At 40.8% G+C, this 15,702-nt stretch overlaps 1 protein-coding gene across 1 annotated transcript in view; it reads right to left on the bottom strand.

Moving 5' to 3' along the window:
- Positions 1–7,640: 7,640 nt before the first annotated feature.
- Positions 7,641–15,702, bottom strand: part of PIP4K2A (phosphatidylinositol-5-phosphate 4-kinase type 2 alpha) — a 497,878-nt gene continuing 489,816 nt past the window's right edge. The window contains exon 10 of the mRNA XM_030199347.1: positions 7,641–8,858. Within this exon, the coding sequence (XP_030055207.1) occupies positions 8,778–8,858 (81 nt within the window). The 3' untranslated portion in view covers positions 7,641–8,777. The remainder of the gene's footprint in view (positions 8,859–15,702) is intronic.

Genomic DNA, 15,702 nt, shown 5'->3' with positions numbered 1-15,702 from the left:
GGGCCTCTCTGGTAAATAGTTAGAGTAGATCAGGCTTGAACTTTCTGTATGGTTCAATTAACATTTTTCTTGTAAAGAACTGTAATGGCAAATTACATGCCACAATTACCAGAAAATGTTCAACTTTGCAGTTAGAACAGATGTACAAATGAACAGGGCAATTCTATAAACTGGCACCTCAATGCCACCTGCTGAGCACCAATTCTGTAATGGCATCTTCATGCCAAGATTTTATTGTAGAATACTAGTGTAAGTCAGCATCAAGGCACCTACATTTGGGTGCACCAATGTACAGCAGTCTATTATTCTATAAGTGTGTGCATTAAGTGGGAGACACACCTATATTCCATCCATGCTCCACCCACCTGTAGCCCCCAGGCAGTTCCATGCTATACCACCTATGCTGCACTCTATTATAGAATAGTGCTTAGTGCACATGAGCCAATTAAGGCTTCATCTATGTGTGCACATAATTACATGTGCCCAGTTGTAGAATTGCCCTTTAGATGACTACTGAATAGAGACTTGGCTATACAGAAACCAATAGAAATCTGTAGAAGAGATCATAAATCATTTCTGCATCTACAACCTTCCATGAGCAATAGGTCAGTCTGTAAGTTTGAGGTATACTAAGAGGATTTTACAGAAACATAGGAAGAACAGAAATCATGTGCATCACCAAGGTGCTTTATTTTATAAAGCCTTACTTATGTATGGGTTTTAGCATTAAGATACAGTGTGAAGTTTTCTCACCTAGTCCAGATAAACAAATTTTTTAACAGTAATGGGTGACAGACTCTTATAGACATAAAAAAAATAAAACATCTGTGTCAGCTTCTAAAAGCACAGGGTTATTTGCCACAAATAATGTAGATAATGCAGGTATGTCTTGGCTTTACTTTAGAGTTTTGCTAAGGTCTATTACCATAGATGCCATGGTGCAAGCCAAATACAATTTGGATGATGTCATGATGCATGGAATAATAATAATAATAATAAAATTACAGCAGCAACATCTTAAAAGCATTATAAAGAATTGTACTTTTGCACCACAAAGGCAGGCAAAAGGGAGAAAGAAAGGGGGGAAATGGTGCATGTTCAGCATACAGCAACAGGGATTAGGGCCCCCTTTGGCAACTGAAGATACCAAGATTTGTTTCCCTGAAGTAAACCCTACAGGGGGCCAGTTTCAATTTACTTGGGCAACTGACATAAGACCACATATTTCTGCTGTATTGAATGAAAATCCTGTGAATAAAGCAGATAATTATAGCTGAAGACTGATCACACAGACATCTCAAATTTGCCCGTATACACATTGGTTGTAATTCTGTAACAGGCCACTGAGAGTTAGATGGCAGGAATGCATATAAATGCCGATATTCAACTCATGTATGTATTTATTTATTTTCAGGAACTTGATATACCACAAATTGAGCCTATACAGGCAACTAAGCGGTTTACAACAGTATAAAATAAACAAATTTTTCTGAGTTGTGGGTGGGGGTAGGAGGAAGAGGGGAGAAGGAAAGGGAAGTGCAGAGTCAAAGGAGAGGGCATAAATGTTCGTTTTCCAGCTACACACTATTCTGTAAACATGCACCAATAAGAATGACATGGGGGCCTGTGGTAACCGCAGGGATGGGGAAGGGGATGGGGACAGAGCCCGTGAGGATGGGGACAAACTTTATCCCTGTGTCACTTTCTATTTTGAAGCCTGTTAATGAACCAGACTGTTAATTATGTTTGATTGTTGCAGACAATATTAAGATTTTTTTTGAAAAACAAGCAAATATACTGGCCACAGCTAGAAAAATTTGCATGGGGGATCTTGTACATCCTGCTACCTGCACATCTTTTTTTTTTGTTTTCTTACATTTGTACCACGCGCTTTCCCACTCATGGCAGGCTCAATGCGGCTTACATGGGGCAATGGAGGGTTAAGTGACTTGCCCAGAGTCTTCTAAGAAGACATCTTGCATTGCAGGAGAGACTGTGGAAGACAGGAGAGCTAGACTGAATCCTCAGATTGTTGATGACTTCTTATTCATCCACAGATTTAAAAAAATCATACTGTTTTATAGGGCATATTTCTCCCCTCTAGAGTATACAGAACGGGTTGTATTTTGTACCCCTGGACAGTTTAACAGGGTGGATTAGGATTCCTTGGGGTAGTAAAAGTCAGCTATTGTTGGGGTTGGAAGGGTAGAGGGTGGTCGTGGTGGTGGGAGGGTTATTATAGTTGCTCATTGTTATTATTGTTTTCTATTTGTAATTTATACATAACAGTTGTAAAACATATTGTTCCTTTTTATACTTTAATAAAAAGATTTAAATAATAAAATCATAAGTGTTCAAGGCTTCTGCAGATGAGAACAGAGCCCACAGGGATGGGGCGGGGACAGGGACAGAACCTGTGGGGACGGGTCAGGGACAAATTTTATTTCCATGTCATTCTCTATGCACCAATTCACACAGATTGAGTTTGGGTGGAACATGGGTGTGGTGGAATTGTGGAATTTATGCACATCCATTATAAAATATTATAATATACGCGTGTTCTTTTATAATCTAGTTGCAAGTATTTACACCAGCTCTACGGCTGGTGTATGTGATTGTGCTTAACCTATAGATGTGTTTTGACCTATTTCATTAGTATTCTATAGGGAAAAACAGGCCTATTTCTCTTTAATAGAATAAGCTCCAAATAGGCACCCCTTTATAGAATTACTATCATTATGCACAGTTGCATACTTGACAGCATTAAGATCTGGGAATAAGCATTCTGGCAGTCCATTGTTTGCAAATTGGAATTACTCAATCCATTGTGAACTGTAGAAGTTTCAAACGCAGGCATAGAGCACAATGATACCTCATCCGGCATCAGAACCAGAAGCTTACAAGGATTTGGGAGTTGAGATGGTTGTAGACCTTAGACAAACTATAGCCAGTAACCCATCTACTATATATGCTGCTGAACTGAGAGAATGTCAATTTTGGGTGCTTCTCCAGGGCAATGTGTCTCCCAGGCAAGCAAGTCTTATGGGTATTTTGGCTACCCCTACCTGTCTTAAATGCCAAGGATCACAAGTTTCCCTTTTTTCATGCCTTATGGAGCTGCCTCTCTATGGGCCCCTTTTACTAAGCCTACATGCACCCAATGCGCACCAAAATGGATTTACCGCCTGACTAATGCTTGGCTCTTGCAGTAATTTCATTTTTGGTGCGCATCCGATATCTGCATCTGAAAAATATTTATTTTCTGGCACGCTTAGTGGACACTCACCAAGTGGCATCCGACGCGTGTAGGTCATTACCACCAAAATTCTTTACCGCTTGGTCTATGGCTGGTGGTAAGCTGAGACCCAAAATGGATGCACAGCAATTTTGATTTTGCCCCACGTCCATTTTCGGGAAATAAAAAAGAGCCTTTTTTTATAGGTGCACTGAAAAATGATTCTGCGCACGCCCAAAACCTGCGTCTACACTACCGCAAGCCATTTTTCAACACGCCTTTGTAAAAGGACCCCATATTTTTTTTTTTTTTTTAAAGTTCTTTAGTTATCTTATGAGAGTGGTGGGCTAACAACTATCCTGTTCCCCTTTCGGTGCAATTCTGGATCAGAGTGAAATATTTGGATTGAGAGGAGTGGGTACAAGATTATTAGTGTGGAAAGCATGCATTACTGGGAAAAAGTGTATTTTGCAAATATGGGCCCTCATTTTGGAACTGGAGGATACAATTGCAGAATGTAATGTTGATGGAACTAAGCAGTGCTAATTATACTTTTAAATGGAGAAAGTCATTTTTGTCTGTTTGGTTGGATTATATTAACATGTTACCTCCTAGAGCACTTGCATTTGTTATGAGAATCGGGGTTTTATCTGTTATTTCCCTTTATTATTGGGAGATATAAGAACACAATCTCCTGATGATACATTAGTGGTGGTGGTGGGGGGGGGGGGGGGAGGATAGCGAGAGAGGATACTTGGTAGAAGAGAAGATTTGCTAAAATCATTACAAATTGGATTGTGTCATGGATTGGGGGGGGGGGGAGGTTATTTAGGGATGCATATAGCCTATAAAATTGAACCTACTTGACTAGTGTTGGCTTGCTTCTATCTTTTTCCATTCAATAAAAACTGTTTAAACAAAACCAGAAGCTTACTTAATGCATCTATTTGTAAGTAGTTCTTTAATTACTCTGGAAGAAGCCATATGGTCCTAAATGATATCACAGGAACACAGTTATTTGATTTGTCTACGAGATGTAGGTGATATAATTGTGACACTACTGTTGCTATTGAAAAATCAGTGCACAAGTGAGTTCTTGTTAAGACGTGTATTTACGTTAAGGGAGCTGGTTTGGAATGAGGCATGACACTCATCTTTGGTGGCAGAAGGGGTTTTATTAGGTGGGGTTCTTTGTTGAGAGGAGGGAGAGGAAGAAGCGAGACCCCTGGAAACACTTGTTTATGTTTATTAGACTTAATATACCACCTTTCATAAATACAGTAAGGCAGTGTCCAATCAAATCTTAGTTAAAAAGGAAAGGAACTACAAAAATAGACAGGAAAGATAAAAATGAATAAGGAGGAGAAAGAGGGAAGAGGCTATGGAGGTGTGAGTGACTGCTTAGAGAATGGACTAAGGCATCTTGAAACAGATGAGTCTTAAGACCAGTTTTAAATCTGGAATATGAAAATTCCAGTTACAGGGATTTTGGGAGTGAATTCCAAAGGGATGGTGCCAAGTAATAAAATGTAGAGGAGTAGGTAGATTCTAAGTGAGCAGAAGGAGGATTAGGCAAATGGAGACGACGGTCATCCAAGGAATGCAAGGCATGGGAGGGAGTGTAAGGTAGGATATGTGAGGAAAGGTAGGATAGGGTATTGGTGTGCATAGTCCTATGTGCAAGAATAAGCACCTTAAATTTTATCCTGTGGGAAACAATGGCATTGTTTCAAGAGAGGAGACACATGATCAAAGTGACTAGCGCCACTATGGGTCCTAATGGCTAAATTTTGTACTGACTGAAGTCTACTTATGAGGGACTGAGAAAGGCTGGCATAGACAATGGAATTACTAACTCCAATATACTGTAATTTGGGATGACTGATCAAGAAACCGATGGACAGCATGGAATTGTCTTACAAACAAATGAACGTTGGAAGCACTCACAGCAAACAATGAAGGGCAACTGATAAAGCAATCATGAAACGGAGGCTCTCTGTAGAGCAAACTATTGAATATAAGCCACGTTAAAGATAAGTGCCCTTCCTAAAACTACTTCTTTAGCACAGTTATACTGGAACAGTGCACAAAAGTAGTGACAGTATAATTAGAGGTTTTTCTGACTTATGAGGAAGCTCGCCCGGCAGATATAAGGTGTATCACACACCGTAAGCAGAACATCTGAAGTCTTTTTCTCCAATAAACCACCACAACCTGATAATTAATATTGAGGACTTTATACTTGTTACTTTAAGATTTGGAAGTATATTCATTAACAAGTACCACATAGCAGTGGAAGTAATGGAATTGTCTTAGCAAGAAGAAACAGGATTTGATTAGAGCATTGACCTGTGGTTCAAAAGATAGTTTACTGTGAATGATGTCAAGATATTTAAAACTAGTGACTAAGGTCAATGGGCATCCACAGAGAGATGGTGCTAACATTGGAGAAGGGAGATTGCCTGTGATCCAGCAGCCAACTCTTTTTGTCAGATTAAGGATAAGGAGCTATAAGATCTCCCAAATGGCTTCCTGACAAAGAGCAGATCGCAGTGCAGAAACATCAGGTGCTAGTGGATTCGTGTAATGGACTATAAGAATGTTTCTTTTTTGTACAGACCCTTTTAAAAAAGGCTTCCCAGAAGCATCGGGCCATACATTCGTGGCTGAATGCTCCTGAGGAGTAAAATAGTGCAATTTGCAAAGTTGTTCTCTAGTTGCATTATTTCTTTACCACAGGAATAACTGACCAACAGTATAGAGTTGCTGAAGATTAGCGACTCCCATGGTATTAAGTTCTGGTTAAAGTCTAGATCTTACAACAGCTTAGTAGCTTTTACCCTAAAAAATTTAAACACTGCCGAGAAAGTGAACTTCCCCAATTCTGTAGGGTGTGCATCATACTGGCCATGTCGTTGTTAGGCATCATACCTGGGAAGATAAGCTTATTTATTTTTTGTGGATCAGCAGCTCCCAAATGCAGGCTTCAAGCATACACACACCAAGAGATCAATTTATAGAGATGCAAAAGTTTTCACGGAAACATGCAACATGTGAATAAATATGCACAAACATCAAAATTTCAGCTTTTGCCCCAATTTGAAAAGAATTTGCAAAATTCTTCCCTCCCAGTAGTAAACTTTCGGTATGTTCCTGGAGTGTTTTACATGAGTGTTTACTACCCAGCTCATTTATATAGGTAACTAACTTTGATGTACAGAGGCCACTAATCCATGAAACTTCCATAGGTTAGTATACAGGCCTCCAGATCTGGCTTTCATGAGGAGAATATAGGCACCAACCGGGTTTCCTGACCAAATACATACATATACTTGGGTAAAACAGAGAGCAGTGTTAGAAATAAGGTGGAGAAGTCAAGTAAAAGATGAGGAGGAGGAGCAAGAGCTTGGGCTGTGTTATGTATGGGAATTTATATGATTATATATCTAAGTTTTAGAAAACAAGACTGGCAGACAACAAAGTTGACCCCAGTAGGTTGATTACTATGTATCTCATAAATATTCGCTGTGAATATCCTAAAAACCAGATCTATGGGAGGACTCAAAGCAGTGGTTGCCCAAATCTACTTCTTATGTTATGTTACTGGAGAAAATTCAAAAATATTTTCACCATAACTGTCAACAGAAACATCTCTCCAACTCAAGGACAAAAAGAGCCACATTAAGCACAATAGGAGTTCCTGAACACAGTTCATTTCTCTCTTTGAGTATGGGACCTTTTTGGAACTGTGGGAAGAAAAGTTACTCCATCAGCTCCAGCAATCAATATTTCAAACATCCAATCAGCTAAATCTAACTAGTACAGTTTTAGGCAATGTACATGCTTCAGCATAGCTGGGTAACGCTAAAATATTCTTTACAACGATTACTTCTAGAGATTAGGAGATTCATTGTATGGTAGAAGAAATAAAAAGTTTCTAACACCAATTGAATACAATGCTCTCTTTATAACACACTGATCATATTACACAGAGAAATGATGAAAATGGCATGGTCTATAATGCAAAATCTCAACTTTACATGTAAACTTCAAAATCATATATAAAGCATCTCTTCTAAAGTACCCTTTCTTCGTGATAATGTAAACAGTAAAATATGAGAATCACGTGTAAGGGATACTTTCCAATAAAACTATTATTTAAAGGATAAATTTTCAATAAGCTGCCCAACTGGTCAAGTATGTGCATGCTTTTCTGTCTGCACGAACCACCCTGCCCCCCCCCCCCCCCCAAATTACCTACAGAGTCTATGTTTGAAGATCAGGCGATTATGCAGTTAGAAAGAATGCAAATACTTTACATCATCTCCAGTGGAAGCATCGACACATATACAATGTTTAACATTTAATCTATGTATGTAGTTTTCTCCTTCAAATGTGTTATGTCCTCAGGAATGCCATTTTTTTTTTTTTTTACTGTGGCTAAAAGTACATGTAAACTTTTAGCCACCTGAATATTCACTTAGGCAGAGTTGGCTATTCTACCTCCAATTCTTACCTCTGCAGTTCCCAAACCTTTGAAAATTTCTCTGTAAATGGTAGGCCATAAGCTACATACAATAACATTTAGTTTTAAAGCAACAGAAGAGTTGAAACTGCTATCATCCTTGCTCATCTCCTCTGGGTGTCAAGCAGTCATTAGGTACTATTGCCCAAAATGTAGCTGTTTCAGCAAGCTTGTCTCTTGTAACCTTTTATTTAGCTCATATATTGCAAAAGAACAACAACATTATAACAATGAGAAAGCCTCAGGTAATAAATGTGAAATAAGCAGTCGTCTTGACATAAAACCACTGTGGCAAAAAATTATCTACAGGTACCAAGCATCTTTGTGGCATTGATGCGTTGCGTGTTGCAGACGAGCTGTTGCTTTTAATTGTCTAAAACAGCTGGGGCTTCCTGCTGTGACCAAGTAATACAAAAATCCATCAGTGCAAATGTGGGAGGGTTCCTGCCAGCCTGGCATCCAAGCTTTGACCTTACATTAATATGCAGGAGCTGCCAACGTGCAGGGAGAGAGTGTAGCATCCTCTGTAACATTCCTTCACAAATACTGTCTTCCCATCTTTCAGTCCAAAATACAAAAGGTTACAGAGTTAAACTGATCGACAGTTTACCATTTGTTACTAGTCTTACAGGCTTGACATGCACATAATCTGCCCTTCCCCCCTTTATCATCCATCCTGTTATTCTTCATTCACTCCACCAAAGCCAACAGCATCTGAGCACCGATGCTGCAGTTCACTAGTAGTGAAGCTGATCTGTTTCATGTTGTGCACGCACACCACACATACATACACACGGAGTCAGAAAGAGCTATGCTGGAAATATTCAGGTAGCAGCTGAAGCTTGCATCCATCCCTTCCCTCCCCCCCACCCACCAAATCCATCATCTTTGCCAGAAGATGTAAACAAGAGGTTGGTTTCTGCAAGAAGGCCAACTCAGTTGAGTTCCGTTCTTCCTTAGACATGTGCCACCGCTCTTGGCCTCACTTCTTGTGTTAGTCCCACAACAGACAAAAGGTTACGTCAGGATGTTGGCAATAAAGTCCAAGAAGCGCTTTGAATACTGCTCTGGATTAACAGTTGAAATCTCTGCACCAGCCTACAGGGGTAAAAAAAAAAAACAGGGGAAGAAATATCATTAAAATTATTCTGGTTTCTCTGTGGGTGGAGGAAATTTCTTTCTATTTTTCTGCATAGAAAAATGCTCATGTTTAATGTTCCCTCCAAATATATGTCATGCACCTTTAATTTCTGGATTACCACCCACAGTGAAAGACACTGACCATTTGACTAATTGACAGAATGCAGGCTACTGCCTGCAAATGACAAATGGCTAGTAGCTAATCTTACTGTAGACTTTAGAATTGCTCTATATGATTCAACCACATTAGTCAAGTCTAGTACTGGTAGCATCAGGCAGTAGTGCAGTATGAGGGAAATGATTAAAGTAGCAAATTCTCCAAATCTGGAGAGGAGAAAAGCATTAAAAATGTCAATCTCAGGGATAATGCAAGACACCTTCTTTTACAGCAGTCACTTATGGAAATTCAAAGATGGTCTACCTTCTCCACTGTTTATACAATAAAAAAATAGGATAACAAACTTGTATCTCAGACAATCCTATAATATCAAAAAATGTATTTATAAAGACACCATCCATTTCCAGTTCCCAATTTTAGAAAAAACTCTTTAAACAACTGAAACCTCAAAACTCCTTGTAGGGGAATTCATTGAGAATATTTTACTCACTACTATACCAGAAGTCCAATCCTATCATTGATTTCTATAATGGAGGATTAAAGAATCAATGGAAAAAAACTCCATGATGGAGAAAAACAACTGGTTCCAAAAAATTCCCCCAAAGTTACATACAATCACGGAACTGAAAGTAAATGCGCTTTAATGCAGTGGCGTAGCCACAGGTGGGCCTGGGTGGGCCGGGGCCCACCCAACAGTAGCACACATTTGGTGGTAGCTGGTGGGGATCCCAAGCTTAGCCAGCTGAAGTCCCCTTGATGGTAACGAAAACACTACTCTCCACGATACCAGCACAAGCTCAGTTTTCAGCGCATGCGTACTGCAGACTGTCATGGTGGAAAGAAGCATTTCACCGCAAGCTGAAATATTTTTGTTGGTGGTGGCTGGGGGGGGGGGGGGGGGAGAAGAGCACTTCGTGCCCACCCACTTCTTGCCTAGGCCCACCCAAAATCTGTAGTCTGGCTACGCCCCTGCTTTAATGTATGCAAAAAAATCAACATGAAAAGTTCTAACAATAATCAAGAACCAGCAGGCCTGCCTAAAATTCAAATTTAGTGGCCACAATGTCCAAATCAAACAACTGCAATGTAAAAAAAAAAAAAATTAAACATCTCAAACAGACGACTTTGGAGACAATTCTGTAGTATAGTTCTGTAAATCCACTTGCAGCTGAGCACTTCAGTTCACCTCCTCATCGTTGCTGAAGCTGCTGACCGAATACCATCACGCCATTTAGATATCAGGTCGATAAGGTTCAGCACTGCTGCTCCAACATTATTCACTTATCTTATCCTCATTCTCAACAAGAGCGCCTTGTTTCACAAAACTTGCTGCTTCAGGAAGACTGCATCTCAAAAAGAACGTTAAGCTCCACAAAACTTTAAGCTGCCTTCTCCACTGCCCACTTCCTCCAACATTAGCACAAAACAAAGGCTGGTACAGTTTTAGTAAACTAGACGGCTCATAAGGATGATGCAAGAAAATGGTAGTACCAATATTATTCCGTATATCCATCTATCATTTATCCCTCTCCCTATTTTCTACCACTGCCAATAACAGGACTCAAAAGGCTGCTAAAAAGGTGACCAGTGACTGATGTGCTTCTGGCAGCACAAAAGAAAGATTTTGCTTGTTAACTTTCTTGCTTACCATCCATTTAAGCACATCCTTACCATGGGACTTTGGGACTATGGACGCCTAACCCGCTGGAGTCACCAGAGTGGGACCTTATCATCCACTTAAGCATGTCCTTACCGCAGAACATGGCTGTGGGTGTGTGTCTGGAGGGGCGTGACCAGAGGAACATGTCCACCCTTTTGGAGCAACTGAGGAGCATGGAGCAAGGGGATTCTGCTCCACTCCAAATGGGGAAGTGAAAGGGAGATAAAAAGAAGGCTCTGGTCCCAATCACTGTGAAGGGGCCAATGGATTTTCACCTACAAGTTGCAACAACCATATTACCATCTAACGCTATGAGTACTTCTTCCTCCACGGATGTTTTCCTTTGGTTAGGGGGTAGAATCCTACCCCTGCAACCTGTTGTTCAAAGAGAGTCGGAGGATGCCATCCAGGCAGGTCATGCATCGGCCTCCAAGGTTTCAAGGCCATTGGAGGATCCCTTCTTTCATCTCTAAGGTCAGTGAGCCAGTATCTTCTGCTTTGGTGCAATTTCCAGTTCCTGCTCCAGTTTTGAGTATTTATTAATCTCTGAAGGAATCAGGGACTTTGGATGGGAAATAGGATGTTTCTTTAAAAGTTGTTTTTTTTATGCCATTTTGGCTATGGATCAAAATCTGCAAGAAAATCTTTCCTGGTACAGCAAATTTACAGAAAGAAGCTTCAGTTAAATTCATGGATCATGACTCTAGACTTATGGTGAGAGAGAAAAATTTGGATAAATAAAGTCTCAACTTACCCTTGGTCGCTGCTTCAGCCAAGGATAATTTGCTTCTGCATCTACAAATGGAGGTATTGGAAAATGCTTCCTGTGCTTCTAAATTTGAGACTTTTGAATTTCCCGACTGCTCACTACCTCTATCCTCTTTGGAACTGTTTAAAATGTACTTAAAAGATATTTTGCAGCTTGGTTTGGAGTCTTGAGGTTAAGCAGTTATATTACTTGCCAAGGAATGTTAGGTCTGGTAACCTGGAAGGTGATTTCGATGAGTGAAATTCTCCAGATAGTCTGGATTTGACAAAATTTCTTGAGCCCTCTCAGGATAACTTTCTTAAGAGAGCTGTTATGCTCAATGGAGCAGAAATTAAACATTCTGAAAGCTTATTTTCTTAAGAAAAATGCACCTTTTTGTGGACAAACTATGTTTATGTTCCTAGACGTTGCTAGACCTACTCAGTAGTGGCATAAAGCCTTCCTGAGGCTGAAACCTAGGGTTTTGGCCATAGGTGGGACTTTTTTCCTGAAATTTCCCTGCAAATGTCTGGTTTCATCTGGAAGCTATTCATATATTTTTTAAGACCCACTGCACTTGGAAAGTTCTCTCGTTTCCAAGGAGGGACATATTATCCCTCCTTCAGTGTTAGAGACAGGTTAATACATAGTTGGGTTTTAAGATTTAATTCTCCTCTTCTGCAGACTTAGGGCCCTGTTTACTAAGGACTATTGTAGGTGCCCACACAGTTATGGTTAGCTTGTGCTAAAGCACTAATACGCTTCTAGCACGGCTTAGTAAATGGGGCCCTTAGTTTTCTTGACTTCTTTTGAATTATTAGAACTTCGTTAGACCGGTTGATTCCCCTTGATGCTTTAATGAGATGTATTTTCTTTTTCTTTGTCATGTTTCCTACACATTGCTTTAACATTTTTTGGAAATTCTTATTTAAAAAAAAAACCTCAACCAGTTTCTACGCTTGCACACGCACCTGTTGAGCCAACTTCGTCAGTGTGTTGTCTGTCCATGCCCCGGCGTCCTTGCAGCAGACACTTGATTTTCTAATTTATCTGTCCGATGGGTGGTCTCTGCTAGAAGCGCCTCCATATGCAGAAGTTGTCCCAAAAGCTGGCCCAAACGTGGCTCCAAGGCCTGCCCCACTGCCTCGGAAAGCTGAAGCAACCGTTGTTCCAAGAACACTAGTGCTCCACTGGCTTCCGGCACCATCTTGTCTTCCCCATCATGCTGCCGCTCCTTTTTAACATGTTTACTGGACATTGGGCTGTTCGCTTTGGTAACAAATTTGTCCCTCAAACAACAAAGTTTTCAGTGGGGGCACCCAAGCAATCACAAAGTGGGGAAGATCCCCACTCCTGCCCTCTGAAGCAGCTTTGAACCTCCAACCAGCCCCCCCAAAAGTGGCTCTGAACTCCTCTTCTTTTCCCCTTGATTCTCTTTCCCAGCCCTCCCAAATTCCCCTTCCTGCCCTTCCTCCTTGGGCCTACTTACAGTCCCTTGTGGTCTAATGGTCCTTGCGGCAGGCACGAATCCCATTTGTCCTTGCCCCTCTTGAATCTTCCTTGAAAATGGCCACCATGACTTCTAGAAGTAGTCTCACAGTACTACATGTACAAGTATCTTCTGTTGTCTCTGCTGTCTGTCACTCAACCAATTTCTACTGTAGCCTCAGGCTGCTTGGTTTATTTCATGAGCCTCCTATGTGGGTCAGTATCACATGCTTTGCTAAAATCCAGGTAATCACGTCCAGCAGATGCCCATTATATAATTCTCTAATTATTCTCTAATCAATCAATCAAAAAAGTCCATCTACTTCTAGCAAAGCCTTGCTGCCTCAGATCCTGCAACCCACTAGGTTGCAAATGTCCTGTCCTTCAGTAAAGTCTTAATTACTTGACCTGTCATTGGAATAAGGTTAAGTGGCCTATAGTTTCTAGTTTCTTCTGTTACCAGTTTTTTTTTTACAGACAGACCACAAATTACCCTTCTCCAATCTCACTGAGAACTTTAAACACCGTATAAAATCTACATACACTGAAAAAAATAAACATTAACCTGTCCAGTGAATTGTTATCCAGATTGGTGATGAGTACTATTACCACAGGCATCAATTGAGGCATGCTAAAATTCTCACTGTGCCAGTCAGCCACACCAACCTGGACAGAAGAGGTAGAATAAAGTTTTAACTTCATTATCAGGGGAAGAGTACAGTCTGGATAACCTCTATTTTGATGGAAGCATTGCTTGATGGTCATTTGTCCAGTTTTTCATATCTAGCAAAAGTGTGTAGAGAACTCAGTTTGCATCTTGCCGCTGTGTTTGACAGAAAACTCCTGCCATCCTGGCAAACCAAACATTCTTCTGGTGGAATGTGCTTTGGTCATTTTCACTGACCCATGTACATCATTTAAGAAAGAAAATAAAGCATATGTGATGCTAATGGCTCAAAAGACAGTCCACTCTCCCCCCCCCCCCCCCAAAAAAAACCGGATCTGCTGCCATCTCAATCATCTCAGTGGAGGAGGGTAGTTAGTGGGGTCCCGCAGGGGTCTGTGCTGGGTCCGTTGCTTTTTAATGTATTTATAAATGACCTAGAGATGGGAATAACTAGTGAGGTAATTAAATTCGCCGATGACACAAAATTATTCAGGGTCGTCAAGTCGCAGGAGGAATGTGAACGATTACAGGAGGACCTTGCGAGACTGGGAGAATGGGCGTGCAAGTGGCAGATGAAGTTCAATGTTGACAAGTGCAAAGTGATGCATGTGGGTAAGAGGAACCCGAATTATAGCTACGTCTTGCAAGGTTCCGCGTTAGGAGTTACGGATCAAGAAAGGGATCTGGGTGTCGTCGTCGATGATACGCTGAAACCTTCTGCTCAGTGTGCTGCTGCGGCTAGGAAAGCGAATAGAATGTTGGGTGTTATTAAGAAGGGTATGGAGTCCAGGTGTGCGGATGTTATAATGCCGTTGTATCGCTCCATGGTGCGACCGCACCTGGAGTATTGTGTTCAGTACTGGTCTCCGTATCTCAAAAAAGATATAGTAGAATTGGAAAAGGTACAGCGAAGGGCGACGAAAATGATAGTGGGGATGGGACGACTTTCCTATGAAGAGAGGCTGAGAAGGCTAGGGCTTTTCAGCTTGGAGAAGAGACGGCTGAGGGGAGATATGATAGAAGTGTATAAAATAATGAGTGGAATGGATCGGGTGGAGGTGAAGCGACTGTTCACGCTATCCAAAAATACTAGGACTAGAGGGCATGAGTTGAAGCTACAGTGTGGTAAATTTAAAACGAATCGGAGAAAATTTTTCTTCACCCAACGTGTAATTAGACTCTGGAATTCATTGCCGGAGAACGTGGTACGGGCGGTTAGCTTGACGGAGTTTAAAAAGGGGTTAGATAGATTCCTAAAGGACAAGTCCATAGACCGCTATTAAATGGACTGGAAAAATTCCTCATTTTTAGGTACAACTTGTCTGGAATGTTTTTACGTTTGGGGAGCGTGCCAGGTGCCCTTGACCTGGATTGGCCACTGTCGGTGACAGGATGCTGGGCTAGATGGACCTTTGGTCTTTCCCAGTATGGCACTACTTATGTACTTATGTACTTATGTACTTATCTTCCCCTGTGAGCAAATGACATCACTCTGAGCATAAATATCCATGTTTAATAATGTGTAAAAACCAGCACATCATTATTGATTACATGGATTTATATCTGCTCACTCCAAATGAACTCATGGTAGTGTACATTAGAACAGAAAACATTCACAAACAGGCTCAGAGCGATGGTCCTGACTTCCTGTGGAGGAAGGTACAATAGCAGTGTAGTGAGGAATTGGGTTATTCTCTAGTGGGCCAATCAGGCTGTAGTATCCCTGTCTCTTTAAAAAAGAGAAAGAAAGTGCAAACTTTCCACTAGGAAACAGGAGACAAAACAGATGCAGCATGTCTTGGGGTATCCCTTCTTCCAGGTTAATATTTGCCTGCAATCCACCCCTGCGTTAGAGAGGTACAGTTTCTCAGCTTCCAAGAATGCATTGCTAACTTTTGAGATATTATTTATTGACTCATATTTATCCATCACTTTTACATAAACTCTTGAATTCTAGAAATGGTGCTAAAAATTCTGTACTTATTTTCACAAACACGTACTTCCTTAATATTTCATTCCTTTTATTGAATGTAATCATAAATCTAACAACAATCACCTATGCTGATTCCGGAACTCACACATCCAAACCTTTCACTTCTCCACTCATACAGTCATAAACTC

Source organism: Microcaecilia unicolor, chromosome 1 (assembly GCF_901765095.1).
Source record: "Microcaecilia unicolor chromosome 1, aMicUni1.1, whole genome shotgun sequence".
Lineage (NCBI taxonomy): Eukaryota > Metazoa > Chordata > Amphibia > Gymnophiona > Siphonopidae > Microcaecilia > Microcaecilia unicolor.
This window is presented reverse-complemented; position numbering and strand designations above follow the sequence as displayed.